This window comes from Corvus moneduloides, chromosome 19 (genome assembly GCF_009650955.1).
Source record: "Corvus moneduloides isolate bCorMon1 chromosome 19, bCorMon1.pri, whole genome shotgun sequence".
Classification (NCBI taxonomy): Eukaryota; Metazoa; Chordata; class Aves; order Passeriformes; family Corvidae; genus Corvus; species Corvus moneduloides.
The window spans coordinates 3,612,419-3,633,048 of record NC_045494.1 but is presented as its reverse complement, the minus strand read 5'-3'; the positions used below and the strand labels follow the sequence as shown (position 1 = coordinate 3,633,048).

The 20,630-nt window shown below is 40.9% G+C and overlaps 1 protein-coding gene across 4 annotated transcripts in view; it reads right to left on the bottom strand.

Moving 5' to 3' along the window:
- Nucleotides 1-946: 946 nt before the first annotated feature.
- The window catches only part of PITPNC1 (phosphatidylinositol transfer protein cytoplasmic 1), an 82,612-nt gene continuing 62,928 nt past the window's right edge, over nucleotides 947-20,630 (bottom strand). For 2 of the 4 annotated variants that reach the window (XM_032128925.1, XM_032128922.1), the window contains 3 exons: nucleotides 12,260-12,415; nucleotides 11,505-11,568; nucleotides 947-5,194 (listed from right to left, as the gene is read on the bottom strand). In XM_032128925.1, the coding sequence (XP_031984816.1) occupies nucleotides 4,935-5,194; nucleotides 11,505-11,568; nucleotides 12,260-12,415 (480 nt within the window). In that variant the 3' untranslated portion in view covers nucleotides 947-4,934. Of the gene's footprint in view, nucleotides 5,195-7,506; nucleotides 7,600-8,041; nucleotides 8,161-11,504; nucleotides 11,569-12,259; nucleotides 12,416-20,630 lie in introns of all 4 variants that reach the window. The other 2 variants (XM_032128923.1, XM_032128926.1) reach the window with 2 other exon arrangements.

Here is a 20,630-nt window from a genome sequence, read left to right as displayed (position 1 = left end):
AGGCACAAGGTGGGGTTGTCCCCTCTGCCGCAGCACAGCCTGGCCCCGCCGACCGCGCAGCCGGAGGGTTCCCGTCAGGGTTTCACCACTTTGTATTTTCTTGTGTAGGATTTTGAGTGTGTGCAGATTTCAGTGCAGCCCTACCCAGGAATAGGAGCCCAAGCTGTAAAAGACATCAAATCAAACCAACAACCAACAGCGACAGGTCAGGCCGGGTCCCTGGGGGTCACTTTGGGACTGGGCACTGCCCCATCTGCTCAGCCACGCCTGGCTTTGGTGGCAGGGCCGGGCACAGTGACCCCAGCAGGGCTGCCGAGATGTCCCCGGCGTGCGCGGGCTCTGTCCCCTTTGCGCCGTGTGATTTCCAATCTAAGACATTTCCAGTCCCCTCTTTGTTTCCTCTGCCCTGTCCCACGCTGCTCTGAAGCGTTTCCCTCCTGAATGAGCGCTGCCGTTCCTCTGGAGCAGGGAAAGCTTCGTTTCTATGGAGAAAGTCTCTGTGTAAAAGCTTATGAAGAATCGTTGTACAAGGGAAATTTCTGTTGACTAAAATTAACTGACTTGGAGACAAGCCTGAGAGGATTCGAGTGGTCTCTTTTCCAGTATTTTCCAGTTACTTGGTACAACATGGAGCTGCCAAACCCTGCATAAAGAATTAGATTCCCCACTGAAAAACTTCCTTGTCAACCAAATGGTTGACATTTGCAAGTGAATGGGCTAATGCCAGACTAATGGGGCACCTGCCCCGGTAAAACTTTTACAGAGCTGAGGCACAACAGAACCCAGGAGAAGTTGTAAGTGCTTTAAATTTTCCTCACAAAGCTAATTCTTTGTGCTATTTAATTTTGAGGAAGTGACTTGCAGCGCTGGGGTAGAAATGTCAATGGTACATGTTAATGAGGAGGCTCCTGCCTACAGGAGACCCAGGAAGAGAAAACAGCCACCATTGTAAAGAATAGTTGTTGGTAGTTTATTTACAACAAAATGCAAGGAAAAATACAATATTAAAAATAATAAATAACTTGGAAAAAAAACAGAAACTAAGTGATATGAGAAAAATGACAGTCAAATTCTCGTGCTGAGCCTTGCACTATTTAACGTGCAGAGCAAATCAAGACTTGGTCCTTCTTTGATGGTGGTGATGTATTGCCTGATGTTGCCATCAGTGCTCTAGATAAAAAAAATTAATTACTGGACATACAGAATCACGTGGAATTATCACAGAAATGAAATAAACCAATAAAACCTGTTTTAGTGACACCACAAAACTACAGGAGATAGTAATTCAATGACTATGCTGTTCATTTAATGCAAAACATTGTTAGACTTATTTAGCAATTTTAACTTACACATAGAAAACCAAGTCCAAACGATGGCAACAGAAAGTCTCCTATTGACAAGATCTTGAATTGTCTCTTACTGCACTCACTAATTCATAAAAAGCATATACATCTGGCTTATTTCAAAGGATAACACATTATTTTGAAGTTGTAGTGCAGCAAGCTTCAAAGCAGTTTTAACAAAGTATAGCAGTCTTGTTACAAACTGAAATCCAAGGAACAAATATTTCAGTTTCAGTCTCTACAGCAGCAATTAATGCAAGTTGGCTACTAGATGTCACAAAATCACCTTCCAGAATAATCAAAAAAGCCAAAGAACAAGGTCAAATTGTTTCTTCCCACAGGATTTATCCAGTCTTTTACAAAATTAACCATTACATTCATAAGAAATCCCATTAAGTACGTGTTTCAGGAATGTGCTGCTCCTTACAACTTTTATGGGTCCCTCCCTTTTTGAGTTTTTAGGAGATCGACCCTTCTGAAGCTGCACTGAATTGCCAGTTGTTTTGTAATGATTGTTCTGTCCAAAGTACACACAAGTACAAGCAAAGCTTGGAGTTTTCATAGAAACCTGAACAAACTCATCACATTTTTTGCTCTAAACTGTATTCTCCTTGATAAAAAATTCCTTGCCAAGTCCTAGCAGAGCTGCATCACGAAATTCTTGTCACTGTGGCACAGAAGAGGAACACGACTGTGGTGCCTGCTCGGCTCTGCTGCCAGGCACCATGCTCTGAAGCTGTACTCAGTAAATAACCACAGCTTTTATTTTTGCAAACAAAGTGAGGAACACCTGCCAAACTCTCTATTTTAATTCCAACAAACATGTTTGAAAATACAACAGAAAGCACTGGGAAAAATCAGTACTGAAAACAACCCCTTCTCCTCAAGGTGTTACACTGAAATACTCAGACCTTCCTTCTCATTTCATTTCATGTGGGTTTGTGTACTTGCTGGGAATATTCTATCTTACCCTAAATAGCAACCAACCAAACAGAAAAAGACATTTAAAGATCGTATTGACCAAATGAGTGGTGACTGGTGGAGAGAGCAAGGCAGAACTCAGCACTGGGTACTTCCACAGGCAGTGAAAGCCTGGGGTACTCTTATCCAAAGCAGGGACACATTACAGATCTTTTAATTGGCCTTGATTAGGCAGCAGCATGGAGGCAGAGTGGCTGTTCCTGACCCTGCCAGTGGTGAATCGAACTGTGGGGACACTAAAGCTGGGCACATCTCTGCCAGGCAGATATTCAAATCTGTCCTGTTCAAGTAAGCTAATAATTTTCACAAATGTCTTATCCCCAAACCTACTTAATATCATAATCAATTATCCACCCAGGATTGGAAATCAATCAGTTAAACATGAGTAAAGGTGGGACTGCTGTGATCTAATAATCTGTGTCAAACCCAGATACCAAAATGTGAATAGAAACAGCCACGTGTGAGCACGAGGACACTGTGAATAGAGCTGAGTAAATTTGTATTGGACAAATTAAAAATCCATTGAAACAGACGTTCAGGTGGAGCAGACCTGAACTATTTCTGTATGGGCCAAAGTCAGGCAATGAGAAAACAACCAAACAAAGCTTTATGTTTTCAAAGGCTTCCCTTTGCTGCTAATATTCCAATCTTGATACTAAATCAATATTAACAATAAAAAGATTACACATGATCCTATGATTCGATAATGTGCACCCTTGTTAAGCTGAAATCATAAACCAATGTAGGAAAGTTTTGTTTTCAGTATTACAGCAGCTTCTTTTTAAACAGAACATCACCCATCAAGTCACCAATCACTTGGAATTACCAGCTCTGGGAAGAAAAGCAAAGCCAAGCATAGACAAGACATGGGAGAATGCAGGAAGTCAGACCACAGCAAACCTACAGAGAGCTCCTGGATTTTGCTGGCTGCAGGATTTTCACTATCAGACAAATGAACACTTGTTTCAGTGCAGGTTGGCAGTGGAATTACTTCTGCCCCTAAAACTTCCTGCTAAATACCACACATTCCACAAAACTTGTACTGCAGCTGCAGCCAGCGAGGAGCTCAGTACATTTCAGCCACTGTGCCCCAGGTTTGGGCACCCCCAAACTGAGTGTTCAATATTCAGTGATAGCTCAGTTCTGGAGAAGTCTCTTTTTTTCTCAATCCATGAACCATGTCAGTGGTGGTACAAAGTATCACCCACTTGGATCATGATTCAGGTAAGAGCCGTCATTCCCTGGGAATTGAACAGTGGCCCATTGAATGTCACCAAGAGACAGGAACTGCAGCAGCCCTCAAACAGTAACTTGTGTGGAAGAGAGCAAAGTGCCCCAAAGCAGGGGCAGCGGGAAAAGGGTCTCGCTCAGTTTATGCATTGAACAGGAAGGAAGGAAGAGACCACTCCTGCCATTTATTTTTCTCCTTCTTCCACAATCTACGCTTCCCTCTGAGAAACATCCTTGTCTACAGTTTAATTCCTGAGATTTAAGAGTGATTTCACACACAGACCAGGAAGAGCACTTCTGGCTGCTCAACATCACCCACGATTTGTTTGCTTTTTAAAGTGACTGATTTTGTCCCCCTTCTCCAGACGAGGCAGTCCCTGGATCCAGCTGTCTGTCAGCAGATTGTTCTGTTTAGCAAAGATGTGAGGCAGGAAAGCAAAAGGAGTCTTGTTTTCTTCCCTTTACATTCAAGGTCTCCCAGCCTGACTACCACTCTTCTTCCAGCGAGGAAAAGACAGAATTCATTGCTTTTGCTTCTTAACTGACACAATTCAGCTGCTTTTTTCAATGTCACAGAACACCATTGATGAACACCAACACTCTGAGTTCACAAAAGGATGGGGAAGAGCTAGTAAAATACATTATCTACATGAAATAGGTGGTTTCTTTTACAAATTCGTTGCAAGGTAGAAATAGTTCAATGACCTCAAAGTCAGTATAGTTAATTACAGCTGGGGCTTTGATACAGTGATATTTTAGGTTTGAAAAGATTTGTGTTTTATATTTTAGGCCCCAAATCCTGAGTCGTATTAAACGAAATGTGGATCTGTTGGTGTTCAAGTACAATGAGTTACAGGTCAAAGGTTTATGAACACACAGGAGAAGCCTGAGAGTGGGTAAGATTTTAAAATTGGTTATAAAAGAAGAAAATGGGAGGTTTTTTTCTGTTAACCCTGCATTCTAATTGGCACTAATTTGCCTCAGAAGTCCTTGGCAGATTTACTTAATACCTACTCCTAATTATAAATGCTGTGACCTAGATGAGGGTTTGCAGGCAGAATACTGCTACAGAAAGATTGATTTTCATTTATAGCATCCCCTCAGACTGTTCCATTGATGTCAGTAAGATGCACCATATGGCTTGAAACACTACTTTAGGAATATATAAACTACCTTCTCTTGCATGCACTTTTCAGAAGGTTTTAAGGATCAAGTCTGAGGAAAGGAGTCATCTTTCCACACCAGAAAGATCATTTGAAGCAAAAAAACCCCCAAAACAACCAAATAATCAACAAACCACCATGACCTTTGTAGCAATTGAGTTATGTCACTCTTGCTGTGGCAGACATGGCTTATCAGGAGGAAACATGCAGGGTTAATTTAAAATTTTTTTTTCGATGGATCTGGAAGAGTGAGAGTTTCTGGAGCAGACTTTTTCCGAGGCCGATCTTTGGGAACTGTTAGGAAATCAGGAGCATCTGTGGAGAGAGGAGTTGATGGAGCACTAGATGGAGCACTGCGGGTTGAGGAAGGCATGGAAATATTAGAGATAGATATTGCCGGTGGGAAAATCCCAATCTTCTTGTTGGTAGCTTCCTGAGTGGCTCGTTCAAACTCTCGGACTTCATCCATTGTCATGTCTTCAACGAGAAGGAATGAAAGACAAAGGCACGTTAGAATAATTTCAAATAATAATTTCATTAACTCAGTTAAACTACTTCCATCCAAATCCTAAATCAGGGAATGATTGCTTATCATGCATCTCATTAAGTGATTCTCCACATGAATGCCTTCCCATTGTAACGAGCTGAATGGAGCACAATAAGCACAATGTAAAGGAAACAAAGTTTTAAGTACATTAATCACGTACTAGTGGTTCTTCTACCTGGGTCTGAGCTGAATAAAGATTGCTGCCTCTTTAATTGCTGGGAAAATCCAGCTATTCCACAGGCAAGTAAAGAGTACATTTGGATATACAGTCAGCAGGTAGAATTTTTCAGAACTTCAAACAAAATATAACTGAAAGGGATTTAAAATTTTTCATTTGGATTATGAGCCCAAATGGGCAAAGGGTTGTCATGGTTTGTTCATCTGCTGTAATTATCAAGGGATGAAAAATTCTCTCTCCTTCCATTGACTTGTAGCTGCAGCTTCATGCACAGGACCGAGCCTGTTTTGCTTTTCCACTAATAAAGCCTAAAGAATTCCATCTCCCCCGACAAAGGCACAACTTTCAAAGCCGTGCTTCCCAACTTTCCATCCAGAAACTGCACTTAAATATCGGTGGGCAAGTGACAAATCCACGGCTCAATTCCCTGCAAAATGTAGGCAAAATGAGATGAGAGATTAAAGCCATTTCGGAATGGAAAGTCGGGTGCCCGGGACATGTCCTGAGGTGCCAGAGGCGTCCCGGTGCTGCCGAACCCCACAAGAGGGCAGCGCGATCCCATCATGGACGGGCTCTGCCGGAGCCGAGCCGTGCAAAACTTCGGATAAAATCCCAAGGGAAAGACATCTGCTACAAACTGGGAAGTTGAGCAGAAAATCAGCAAGGCTCTTCTGGAGCCTGCTGCTCCATGTCTGCAGTGCCTGCAAGACGCCCGCCGAGCCAACTGAAAGCAATGTTAAGATTTTTGCTGAATGTCAAGTTAAATTCATAAATTTGAAGTATTTCATTAGACCATTTATAGATTCTTTGAGACACGAAAGCTCAAAAACCTAGAAATAAAACCAGTAGTCTTTTAATCAATTAAGAAGTCTCACATATCTGAGTGTCTGAAGCACAGGGCTGGCAGTGGGGATTACCAAGTGTGTGAAAAAATCCTGTCCTTCCAGGGCATTGATGCTTTTTACCACTACCCAGCTGCAGACGTGCAACCTTGACTGTCGAAGCAGCTTTATGTTGTGTTCCAACATCATATTAAATAAACAAAAGCGAGCATGGTGCCAGCTGCCTTCACTCCCCCCTGCACCACATTCTGGGGACCTTTCCAGCCCACACTGCCAGTTATTAGGAGTGAGAATGCTGCCTATTTCAGATCTGACAGAAGTGCTGGCAATAAACAGATGGTCCCAGAGGAACTGTACCTACTTGTGTTGGAGAGAGGTTTGAACCTGTTTTGCTGGTTTACATTTCATTTCACACCATGTAACAGTGTGTGAATGCTTCTGCACTCAAAGGGTCCCAAATCCCCCTGAAATGACAGGGATTTTGATTGAGGAATTCTGTATGACGTGAACCAAAAGCTGCCTTGGACAAATGAAGGGGACAGGAAGGTTTCTCAGTGCACTGTCCTTTTAAGTGAAGTCTTGCTGAATGGAACCTCCAAGACTCTTCATTTTCAATTCAGAGATGAAATGCTTCAATTGATTTTTGCTTTTTAGCTTATATTTGCTCTAATTTCCTTCTGGTCTGATACACAGTCAAGTAGAACAGTCCTTACACTGAACTAGGAAGACTCAGATTCACTTTTTTTTTTGGTAATAACAACTTCTGTTCTGACCTCAATGACAATTTTTCCACATGGAAACTACAGGTGGCAGACTTCATTCAGAACCAAATCCTGAAGTGTAGAGCCAAAATCTGAACTAATTCTCTACTAAGGAGTAACCTTGATGTCAGTGAAGCTGCTGTGTTACAAACACAGGAATTACCTTCCTGGAGACTACGCCCTCCTCAGGCTGGTGACAACTGACACTGAGCAAGAACCAAGGAAAGACTTGGAGCCGTTCAGGCCTTGCCCCACACTCGTTACGTGACTAAACCCAGCACTAAGTTCCACAGCACCATTAGCAGAAATAAAGGAATAATGACATTTCAGGAGCAAAGGCCACTGCAACTTCTCTATTTGCAGAGAGTATCAATCTCTAATTTTAGGTCTCTACTTGTGGGGCCCAAATTAGGTAATTAAGTACTTTATGAAATCTCCAGACTTTGAATCAAAGAACCTACACAGAAACCTGGTCTTCTCTCCAAACCACTGTTACATACTTCTGAAAATACTTCCACCTTGTTGGTAGCTGATGATGGTGACATTAAAGTTACCTTGAAAAGAGTGAATAATTAATTAGATTTTTTTTCCTGGTGAAACAAAGAATTTTGTGAGTCCCATAGAAGTTTTCCACTCCCCATGTTCTTGGCTTTTTGACTGGACCACTGCGAACTCCTGCATTTTTTAACTATTCAAAGAATAGAAAGTAAAAATCCTCTTTAACTTCCTCTTCATGCATCCAACTGAAATTTGAGCATTATGTTTTCCTGGAAGCCAGGGAGCTGTATATGAGCCCAACCCCACCCTCCCTTACATAACTGACAGGTTTACAATGCAAACCAAAGGCAAGATCACACTTCATGGAGAAAGATTCTGTTCTTATTGAAGCAAAACCTCCCCAAAATTCCACTGACTGATCAGCAATTGGTTGCTCTTCTCTAGTCTGTGCAGATGTATTGACTGAGGATGGGCAATACGTTTTAAAAATTGACATACTCTTGCTTTGGCATGGCTCTCTATTTCATCCACAGTAGATGAATGTTGGTTGCAAACTTTAATGTTGGTTTTTTCATGCATATTTTTCTCGTATTCTCGAACATCATCCATAGTCATATCTGTAAAAAGTTCAAAATTGTTGGCATTTTCCATTGATTCAGTGCAAACTTCATTTTTTTCTTTTCTAAGGAGAAGGTTCTAGGAGCACAAAATCTTTCAGCAGAAGCCAACAAAGGATTTTTTAAAAAGCAAGGAGCAACTAGCTTTATGAAAATTGCCTCATAAAGGTAGTTGTGTCAGCTAAGGAAGGTGTGAGGTTAAGTCAAAGGGAGTCAGAGAACAGGAAGGAGTGGAAATTGTTTAGGAGTATCCATGTAATGTAAGGTAGGCAGGAAGTACTGAAATGCAGGCCTTGGCAAAGGCCAAGATCTTCTAAAGAGATTTTAGAAGATCCTTTGGAATAGAGAATAGATACAGAAATATTATAAATATTTACTTACCTTTCCAGCACTTGTAAAAAGAGTTTTTGTTAACTTTGCATTGTGCATCTCATAACCAGCAAAACTCTCAGTGTTAGAGCCCACACCAGTTTAGATTCAGAAACTAACACTTATACTGATAAGTAAATTAATAGTGACTATGTTAATGGTTGTGTATCCTCAAGCAATTGAATTAATTATAAGAATTAGAAATATCCCACAAATCAGGCTGATCCCACCAGCAGGGTCACTGACCACTGCCCAGCCTGGCTGGGGGTGGCCACCCAGCACAATCTGCAAGGCGCTATGGAACACCAGGCAATGGTTACACATTTAACAGGATTTGTCATCAACCACAGCTCCAGCAACAACATAAAGAATCCAATTGACTTGTGACCTTACTCTTCTGAGTATTCCCATGCTTTCCATAAATCCACTGGGGAGTAAAGGAGTCAGAACGGGAGTGTTGTCAGAGTTTGGTCTGTTCTTTATGATGCTTTGGGAACTTCAGAGCCTCGTAAAAACAGCCATCAACTTTTTACTCAAAACACTTAAAGAGCATTTTATTAGCACAGTCTGCTTGCAAATGGGTGCCCCTTTGGTCATGCACTGTGATCTGCTCTTGAGACTCCCATTGTTCTCAAGTTTATGATGTGCCACTGGGATTTGGGAATTCTTGTATCACACCACTCCTTGTTCTGTGCTATGAGATGCCTGCTGCATTTTATGAGGCAGCTTTTAAGGCAAGATACTTCAGCTGTTACAGTGGCAGCACAATGTCGTAATTTATCAGTAAAAAGAAATGCAGTCTAAAATTTTGATCAGTGGCAGCACAATGTCGTAATTTATCAGTAAAAAGAAATGCAGTCTAAAATTTTGATCAGTGGCAGCACAATGTCGTAATTCATCAGTAAAAAGAAATGCAGTCTAAAATTTTGATCAAAAGGAAACATGGAATACCACTAACTCGTACTCTTTCAGTCTTTAACTGTTATCTGGAATGAGAAGTAAGCTCAGAAGCCGTGTCAGTAACATGCTGGGATGCACTTTGCCAAGCAGAGAACATGCTCTTTATTAGTAAGTAACACTGAGAAAATAGAATTTCTTAATAATAAAGCTAAATACAGTTTAGTAAATTAAATGACAAAACACATTCATACTTACAGGGTCAGTAGCAGCAACCAGTCATTACCATAACACATTTTTTATTACATTGATTGATTCAGTTTAGCTGACTACCATCATTTCCAGGTCTCTCAAACTTTCATTTTAAAAGGTGTTAATAGACACTTAAAAAGGATATTTTTGATGCTATATATTGAGTCATTATTTATATTTATTTTATTAAGCCCAGATTTTTTAGGTTTTGTACTTAGGCTGAAAATTGAGCTCTTAAAAGTACACTATATTGGTTAGAAAAAATTCTTACTCTGACAGGAAAAATCCACAAGATGACTGTATCACAATATTTCATTTGTGGAAAGAGTATTTTTGACAGGGTGATTTCAGACTTAGGAGGGGAAAATCTATTGTGGAATGTTTTTGGGCTAAACCTGTTTGGTATGTTTAACTTCATGGCTACTCATTTGTCATCATTATCAATAAATCTGCTAAACTGCAGCTGACACTTTGCTCCTCAGTAACATTCTCCATCTCTCACTGTATAGATATTTTGGGTAGACTGGGAGCAAATTTATGGGCTCAATTTTTACATGAAGTCAGGATGTTTCATTTAAAGCTACTGGTTTTCCCAACTCGGTACATGAAAAAGAATGTATTGTTCTATTTCAGGGAAAAAAAGAAACAAATCTAAAATTAAAAAAAAAAAGCTCTGAAAATCTCTCTTTGACTGGATATAAAATTCTCTTACTAGTTTACAGCTATTCCAGAAGAATAGATATTTTTAGCAGTTTCAGTATTTTTATGACCATTACAGCACAAGATTTTCATGCAGTATTAAATTTATAAGAACACTGTGATTTCAAAAGCAATTTTTTCTCTATTTCCAAACAATGGGCCCACTGAGTTCGTGGTTAAATTCCAGTGCAGGGCTCTGACACCTCTGAAATGTGTTTGCAGCAGTGACTGTTCCTGAGCAATGCACAATGGTTCTGAGCTCTGATGAGAGGGGTGTCACTCACCCATGAAATGCCCAAATTGGTGTTTACTGAAGCTTGAGGAGGGTCTAGATAAACATTCTAAATATATTGCCAAATTCCTATTACATGTTACAGGACTGTCTCAGAACCTGTTTTAACAGTATCTGTGATTATGGATATGTCTTACAGAAAATATATGTAAAAGGAACAAACCCAGTGAGCTCATTTTATACAATGTAATTGGCTGGTTTGATATTCAGATTACTTTGTCCTACTGGAAGTGCCCATATCCCCACAGCTGACTCATGGATTCCCAACACTTTTTGCATGCAGCTGCTGCTGAATCAGACCCCGTAGGATTTATGCTTATGTACATCTTTTTCAGAAAAGCCCCATCTTTTCTTTGTTGCAATCCATATCAATAGCTTAAAACTTTCCTAAAAAGCTGGAAATGTGTTGGATCAGAGGTCTTAGGAGTTTGCAGCATGGAAATGACTGCAAGTTAAGGCAACCTTAAGAAGAAGCTTTATTCAAACCTGCACGAGGTTCTCCATACAGATGACTCCTGCCTGCCTGCAGTGCAGGGTGAGGGCACTGGTGCAGGTACACCGAGATGCTGGGATGGAAAGGCATCCCTGGATGCTGCCTACTGCCTAAATCCAGCATCCCTGGAAGTGTCCAAGGCCAGGTCAGATGGGCTTGGAGCAACCTGGTCTAGTGGAAGGTGTCCCTGCCCATGGCAGAAGGGTGGAAGGAGATGATCTTTAATATGGTTCCATCTCCTCCATGAACAACTCACACTGGGACCTGATGATCCATGAAAGTTAATGGAAACCTGCTGTTAACTGTCCCCTTTGAAAGGGGCTGACTCTGGAGGACACTTACCATACCACTCATCCACCCAGGCAAATGCCTGCCGGTGACCGATCAGGAGGATGTCTCTGACCACCTGTAAACAAGGAAAGAGTTAAAGGCCTCAGCAGCAACAAAACATCTCACCCATGTCTTTCAACAGGATGGAAAGTGAGAAACCCTCTGACAGTTTTGTGTCTAAAAAGACATGCTGGCTCTCAAGGGCTCCTAGTCCAGCTTCCCACTGGAAGTAGATCTGTTGCCAACACTGAATCATGGCTTTGACTAGCATGGGAGTCCATTTGGGAATGTGTACAGAATCCACTACTCTTTGGCCAATTAGACATTCTGGATCTCTTCTATTCCTTTCTCAGTTTTTCAAACATGTAGAAGGTTAACACTGTGAAAAATTTTATCACTTGGCAGTTATGCTATTCATTAATTGATTTTTTTAGTAGACTGATTGGAAAGCTTTCCCACTATCTGTTTCTAAGGAATTCTGCACCTCATTGCTATGTGTATGGGAAATACTTCAGCTCATATATTGGTCACAGCACTGAAAATGTTATTGATAGTTTCTCTCAACCTTAGGCCTGAGCAGCTCCAGGCTTTGTCAAGTTTGTACCCAGACTGAAGTCCTGGGCTCTGCTCCAGATCTTTCAGACCTCGTGAGAGGTCTGAACAGACTGGCTCGAGCTCCCAGGCTTCTCCACAGCCATAGTCACATTCCTGTGAGTGCTTGAGTTCTGCTTATGTGAAGGATAAGAAACAGGTCCTGTTTCACTGACCTTGTGTACAAATTGCTCTACTCTGGTTTGAAGTCCCCAGACTTCAAATTTCACAGTCACAAGTTTGTAGGAACACATAATTGGCTGATGTGTCTCTCTCCAGCCTTCTTTCAATTGGCCTCTCCCAGTTTTCTGTGACTTGAAATATTTGGGATCCTGCAAAACAAAGAAAACATACAGGGACGTGCAGGAGGGGAAGTCGTGTTTGTCAGTTTGCTAAAGTCAAAGTTTTGATAAGACATAAAATATTAAAACATGCTAATAAACATTATGAAAAAATAATAAGAAATTGATTTTTAACATGCACTAGGATATCCTAAAATCCAATCCTGGCAGTGAATTGATGGCAGCATATTCTTGGAGCTGCATTGACAATCATATCATCCAGGATGTTTTCTGCTATAAGAAAACCTGTTATTGCAAGTCATTACAGTGCAGCACACTCCAAGGGTTATTTATGGCCTTTGGTAGGGGGAAAAAAAAAAAAAAGTGGCTTCTTCAGGGCCTGCTATTCCACTGTCCCTGGGTGTGAATTGCTCATACTTTCTATCCATGCCTGTCTTCCTGAAATCATGTCCAGTTGGAGCTTTGACACTTCAACACCGATCCTGACAATGCCATTTTCAGTTGTAAATGAACTTGTACATCCTAAGCTAGGTAGGAAACTCCTGCAGTTATATATATATATATATATATATATAACTGCAGTTATATATATATAGTTATATATCTCTGGTTATATATGAGCTATGAGCAATCACTGAGTAATCCCAACTCTATTTCTCTTTCAGAAACTGGTAAATCAAAGAAACTACAACATTGAAATTACAACGTAATTTTATAAAACCATTAAAGGCATTAGTTCATCTTTTTAAAGCTTACTTTCATCTGTACAAGATAGAGTTTTATCTATGAAAGTGTTATTTTCCATATTGGTATAATTCTATTTCCCTTTATGCCCAATCATGCTAATTATACCTTGTAAATAGAAATAATTTACAGTTAAGCACTGATTGTCAGAACTTGAAAATTATGTCATTTCAGAAAATTCATAGTGGAGCTTCTAAAATCTGTCCTAAAAAGTAACCACCAGTACTCAGCTGCGTTCTTTCCCCAGAGCTGAGGTCTGGGAAGATCCTTTGTTATAACTTAACAAACAGTGCTTAAATGGATGACAATCAGGAGAAAAACTAACAAATTTTGATAACTACTCTGATCATAATTTTGTTTCATTCAGTGTGAGCTTATGCATCATCCAGCATTCCTGTTTCCTACTGTTTAATTATCTCTTGACTTCTGGTTTTATCATAAACTGAAGCTCTGCCATTAAAGCTTCTCTACAAAGCTCTAATAAGGTGATAGTCTTTCCTCCCTGTGAAAGTCACTGCTTTTATTGCTGACACAGGCTTTGCAAATAGGAGACTTTGAGCTCACAGAATAATAAGGTTTCAATGTTAAATCACCATAAAAACAATTCAGCAACATCATTTATCAGAGCAACATCCCCCTGTACAGCACAGCTCATGGTCACAGGCTGCTGCCCATCTTCTCACCCAACAAAGCTCAACCACAGATGGAGCTACACATTTTCTGGTTGAAAGAGTTGTTTAATAATTGATCATTGCCTGGAGCAATCAATATAATAATAATACTAATAAAAAGAAAAAAGGGAAGAAGGCATAATATTCAGAAAGGTGTAACATTCTAGTAGGAGGTTCCTTGAAAAAAGAAATAATTGCAGAAAATATGATTTCAAATATACCTGCAAAATATTCCTGTGTGAAACAAGAATCTCTAAAAAGGAAAATAGTTTGCCGTAAGTCAGGGTCTGCTCTTTCTTACACTCACATACAGTGCTGGTGTGATGGAGCCATTGCATTGATTCAGCATTTCAGATACACACTTTAATTCAGTGTTGTACTTTATAACCCTTTGTCTTGGTTTGAAAGACAAGTGTCTGCTAAGGAAGGCAGAAACCTCCCTTGGAATGGCAGATGCAACCCCTTTCCCTCCGAGTTATTATAATTTTGAAATCAAGGGGCTTTTAGGCAAAGATGTGGGAAATAGGAATAACAGTTCTTTACTATTATATATCCATATGTGTATAACCAGTCAAACAAACAGCAATAACCGTGGCAGTAACAGCAAACAATCACAAACCCAGTCCCAGCCTTTCGGCTGTCAGGCCCTTTCCCCTCGGGTGCAGTTCCGCTCGCAGCCGGCAGGGGCGCTGGCGGCTCCCGGTGAGCAGGGCAGGTGCGATGGTTCCCCCGCGGCTGCAGGGGGCGCTCCGGAGCGAGCTCGGGGAGCACGCGGCTCTGGTGGCCTGGGATCCCGGGGAAGGGATGGGACAAAGAAGCTTCACAAACGCCTGGGGAGCCGATCCCGGTGTCCGGCCGGACCCTCGGGAACAGCAGGCTGGAACGGCAGGCTGGAATGGCAGGGACGAGCACAAATCCTGGGTGGCAGAGGAGGTGTATCCAAACGGGGAACCCCCCGGAGGTCTGGGCAGGCAGGGTGAGCACAGCTGCAATGTAGCGAAGGCTCAAAGCAACGGCGGGGCAGGGCGGCCACGGCCCGGCTCCTAGTGGGGCAGGGAAGGCAGCTTTGGGATCCCGGGGCTTTCTAGCACAAGGAAAAGCAGCTGAAGAAAGCAGACTCCTCTGTGTCCGAATGCCAGAGACCCAACTGCCCACACACCCAGGTGAAACAAAAGGAGCAGCCAGGTCTTTTGGTTTTCTTAAGCGCCCAGGTATTTGTTCTCCTAGCAACATGTGGGGGGGGGGGGAGAAATTCCTTTAACAGAAAAAAACCCCCAAAAAACCAGGAGAGCTCCTAAAACCCCAACACCCTTCAGAGATAACCAGATCTATAATGGCATAACTTCAGTGGAGTCCAAAGGGATTTAATGTAATCAACTTGAGTCAGTATCAAATATTGATAATTCCTAAAAATGAAATAATGAATAATGGCCTTGCATCACTGCTCGGTCCCAAGTTTTATGAGTTGGGTCTGGTTTGGTTTGGGGAGTTTAACCCATCAGACAAGGGGACACAGAGTGAATCACTCTGAACTTGGTCCCTGAATCACCCACCAACTGCAATGCAACTCATCCATGACATAACTCCCAGGTGCAAATTCCCTTAACAGCACCCAGGGATGGCACCTCTGCATCCCTTAATCCTGTCTCTTTTTCTTGAAGGACATGAGGATTAGTCACAAATTGTCTGGACAGCTCCACAGGAAGAGCCAGATGATGACGGACAGTACAGGCAACTCACATCAAACAGCTCTTAGGAAATTCCTGCTTCTCTGAAAACATTAACATATTGGTACTATAAAACTGCAGACTGATGAATGGAAGCCAGACCTCAGAGGAACAGATTTCAAGCCTGCTGTATGAAAGATCAAGGTGTTAAAGACTTTACTGAGTGCTTGCTCAGAGAGCTGAGACTCAAAGGCTGCACAAGAGTCAAGCAGGGGGATGTAAGGCACACAGTGACATTGGGCAAAGTCAACTTGAGAATTCGATGTCTGGGCCATCAATTCAAAGGGCACAAGTGTTTGACAGAGGTGAGCTGTTGTAAGGAAAACTAATAGCCCTGGGCTTTAACCCAGCTGCTAAAAAATTATGTGTTTAACAACATCTTGACTGTTTTAGAACAAATCCTGTCTCAGCACTTGTGCTATGGTACATACAAGGAAGCTTTTAGGGGAAGAACCTGTACATTCACCTCTATATTTTGCATGTAATTACACCTTTCCTTGGCCTCTGTTATTTACCACAGCCATGGGCAGCAGGCTTTGCCAGAGGGACTTTGGTGGGACCAGGACTGCTCATCTTTTGCTCTTCCATGCCTGCTCCAAAGCCCACTGAAATTAATGAGAACTTGGACAAGAATGATTTTATGTGCCTAACTCGTGGGTTCAAATTGCCAGATTAAGACTCACAACCTGGAATTCTTTCTGCAATTAGGCATATAAGGTCCTTCTATAACAAAAAATGAAGCACGGCTGATAATTTTCCATTAAAAGCAACTAGAAATTACAGTGGCACCCAGCACTGCTTCTCTCACAGCACACATACTTGAAGCTTTTCTTCCTATGACTAGAAACTGGGCAAGCTGAACTTTGCTCTGACCCCACTTTTATGTTATTATTTAGATAATTAATTTTGTGTGTTCCTTATTTTTGCTTTTAGACACCCATGCCTTTCTTCCTAGAGAAGGCATCATCCAAAGAATACTGGGTCTATGCATTATTTTCCCCTTGATTTATCTACTGGTAAAATCCTCAATCTGTTTTAAATGTAATGGCATAGCTAAAATCTTTTTGTTTAAATAACCTTCTCGTCCTTTTATCAGACACAATTTATTAGGAAAGCCCATCTGGCAAATCCTTTTGCTAGAGGAGCAAAACCTACTCTGTATTTGCAATACATTATTGCCAGGTGCAGAGTGATTTAAAAATAGCACTTCTGCCAACAGAGCAGAAACATAATAACCCATGAGCTGGGCTTAGTTGAGAATAAAATGTAAAATTACAATGAAATAAAAGCCCCTGCATATGGGATATAGTTTCAAACATAGCACTCTCTCAGGGTTTATTACTTAGACCACGAGTCCTGGCTCAACATGGTTATTGCTGGAGTATATTATTTATCACTTAGCATTTATTCACTTAACTTTCCTCACGGACGTCACGAGCATCAGACATGGAATGGTAACAGCCTTTCCAGTAAGCAAACACCAACATAGCACTGGGTTGTTGCAATGCCTTTTCACAATTAATTCTGAGCTGTTACTTTGTACTTGGAGTTAAATAATGAAATGCATTTGTTGTTTACAGAAGATCTCCAAATCTGCATGGCACACTTGCCCTCAGTTCTGCCATGGTATCAGGCCTGGCTGGAAGCTGCCACTCCACCCTGGAGCTGGCAGCACCTCCTTGTGTGTGCTGGGAACCTGCATGGGACACCTTGGCAGCCTTGCCATCCTTCTGTTTCCCCTTGCTGCTTGTGTGGCCATTCCAGCAAGGGCAAAGGTCCCCAGGCTGAACCTGCTCCCAGAGGTGAAACTGCACCCTGCTTGTGCCACGCATCCTGTTCTCTCCCTGGAAGTACCCAGATGTCCCTGAAACAGATCCTTCCTTCCTGGATTAATGCCTGGATTAATTTTTTCTGACTCCTATGGCAATATCATGGTGCTTTTGAAGTGCAATCATTTTTTCCCTCTTTAAGCTGAAGACCATTTTGTTTGATCTTGAATTTCAGAACCAATCACGGGTTTAATACCTGTCATCTGGCATTTCAGCATCAGCAGTAGTTGCTAGGTTTTGGATTTCAGCTCTTATAGCCAGGCCTCAGGAAAGATTTCTTGATGTAAAGATGCTACTATAAACATTTATGTGGAGTCATTTTTTAAGGACTTTAAAAAAAATTTCCATTACATGGTATTTTCTGGACGATCCAGCTAAATACTTAAGAACTGTAAATATTGGGACTGTTCTGAGGTGCTAAAATATGATAATCCAGCCAGCCTTTATGTAAACTCACATACTAAATGAGTAAGGAAAAGGAAATGTTCATAATTTTGGCATATCCTGCACTGAACTCCTGTGCTGACAAAGTGCCCACACTCACTGGGGGGCTGAGGCAGCTGGATTATTTCAGCTACCATCATTTAGTGATGTGACAGAGGTTTTGTTTCTCTGAAAGCACCTGGACAGAGGTAAGGTGGACCTATCACAGAGCAGCTGTGCTAAAGGAGAAAAGCCAGCAATGGAAAAAGAAAACTGCAGCAGCTGCATGGAATCTGTTTAGAAGCAGCCTGAAAAGTTTATTCCATTTGTTCAGCTCTCTGTTGCTTTGTTATAAGCAGGAAATGAAACATTGTTAATTCTGAGAACTTGAATATGTTTGCACAGAACATTTTGCTCAGTAGCTCACATCCACGGTAAATGTTTCATTTCATGAATGATTCACTGGAGGCCCTCACTTCTCAGCATAGCTCAGCTTTGTTCTTTTCTATATTTCAGACAAATATATCTGTCTATATAGCTGGTGATACATATTCATCGATGGTAAAGTTACAAGGAAATGACTTCACAAAATGTACAACTACTCTTACCTGGCTGGTACATTCTCTGTACAGAAATACAAAATTCTGTATTTGATGCCATATGTACATCCAGATTTGGAAACACGTGGCTCCTTACAAACAGGCAAACCTGTTAGCTGGGATCTAGAATCAACCTTTCTCCATTTGAAACCTCACATTTAAACTTCTTAAAACTTAAAGGATTAGGCCCATGCTTGTAAAAAACCCCTATATTTAAGATGTGGCTACTTCACGATGGAGTTTGTAGATGGTCATGAAGTTAAAGGGAGGTCACCTGCTTTGGGATACCTGAATTGCTGCAGTTCCACCTCCTCCAGCCTTCTACAAGGGCAGACATCAGCTCACCCCCACAAAAGACAGAACTGGACTCTGTAAGTGTTTGTAACAGCTCACAAAACTGTCTTCTGATTCACTATTGACTTGGTGATTTTCAGTCCTCCTGTGCACACTGCCAGATAAGCCCTTCATCCTTAAGGGAATCCCAATCACTTGGATGATTCTGTTAAGAGATCCCTCAGTATTACAGGCAGAGGCTCCCTTAAAGTGTCCTGCCATGAAGCAACAGCTCTCCTTAAGCCTCCAGCTAACTGGATGCTTCACTTTTCAATTTTAGTTAATATTTAGAAGGAGAGAAAAGCAAATATGCACAAAGTTGAATTCAATCATTTTCCCTTCAGCCAGGACATTTTCATGGAACACATTTCCTCTCTCAGCACCGGTGAGAATGATCTGTTCAATTCAAATGGAATATTATATATACAAGGATGGTTTATACATTTTGTCTTTTTATGTTGGAATCACTATTATGTAAACGAAAATGCAATCTATTTATATGATTCGTGTCAGGACAACTGAAAAACTTCTTTTTACATCATAGGTGGCAGAACGCAGTGGCTTTGTCCCTCTACCATCAGGCTCATAAGCACCAGCACTGAGCAAGCAGTGGAAGTAGTGTGTGAAGGGTTTAAATTATTTAAGCCACTCTCTAGTATGAAATATTACAGCTAAATAATGACATTTGGTGTTAAATCTGAAGTATATTTTTAATTGAAGAGGAATGTGCTTTCATCAGGATGTAAAGAAAATTAAAGCTCATTTCTAGAAGCTGCCAAACACACTGACCCTGATAAAGAACTTGCTTTATTTTCAGCCTGTGAAAGAGCCACTGAAATGGAGAGATTACTGACATGCCTGAAGTTAAAATTGTTCTCATTGGTCTTTCTGGATAGGAGTCAGGACATTTATCCTGTGGGATCTAATTGTTAAATCCTGAGGATTGCACTTCACTTTTAATCTTTAAACTTAGTATCAGTTCAGATTATATGATCTAAAAGCAGCCAAATTGTTGTTATTAGTGCAACTGAAATACCTCTCAAAAGCTTACACTAACCAGGTTTAGCTATCTCTGAAGGTGCTATTTGGGAAACACAAACTCTTTATCATTTGCATAGAATTACTGTTCTGATTGAAAACAGACGAAAATCACATTTACGAACATTAAAAAATTTTTATAGTCTCTAAATTATGTAAGAGGCCTCATCAGAAATGGGAATTTGGCTTCATGTTCATCATATGGTAGCATAAAACCCCCATAGTTTGTAAACTTTGGAAGATCCACTGTTTTCAACTATTATTAATTCACTATCAATTACAGCATGTGCACAGTTAAATGCTAAACATGTTCTTACTGCTCTGTATGAATTCTGAAACAGAGTTTGATAGTCAACAGAAAAATCATCCATCAGTACAGAAAAAAACAACAGATGCTGGGCTATTTTTGTTGTTTAAACCCCTATAATATTCCATTTTGCTTGGAATCAGGTCTTTGGATTTGTCCATGAAATAGCAACACAAAGACTCTGAAATGCTTTTCTCCTTTAAGATGAGCCTGGTTTTCTGTATCAAGAGATTAATAATAGGGAAATTATGCTTAATAGTTGGATATTAAAAATGAGCAGGAAAGTTGCAAAACTGGACGTTACCTTTGTGTTTACAATTTCTGAAGTGCAGAGACTGGGATGAAAAATCTCACAGGATTTCTTTAAAGTACAGTCAAATGCTGACCCATTCCATTAGCAGCTCATTCCTAAATGGAGCCAGAATCCGTGGAGTTCAGATAAGATGACGGGACCAATAAGCTGTTTCAGGAGTATTATATAATTTTTGGTACTAAACAGATGGGTTTCATTATCTAAGGAAAGTAATAAAATTACTTTTCATTCTGCTGTAGACTCAGTTTTGGTTTATGACCC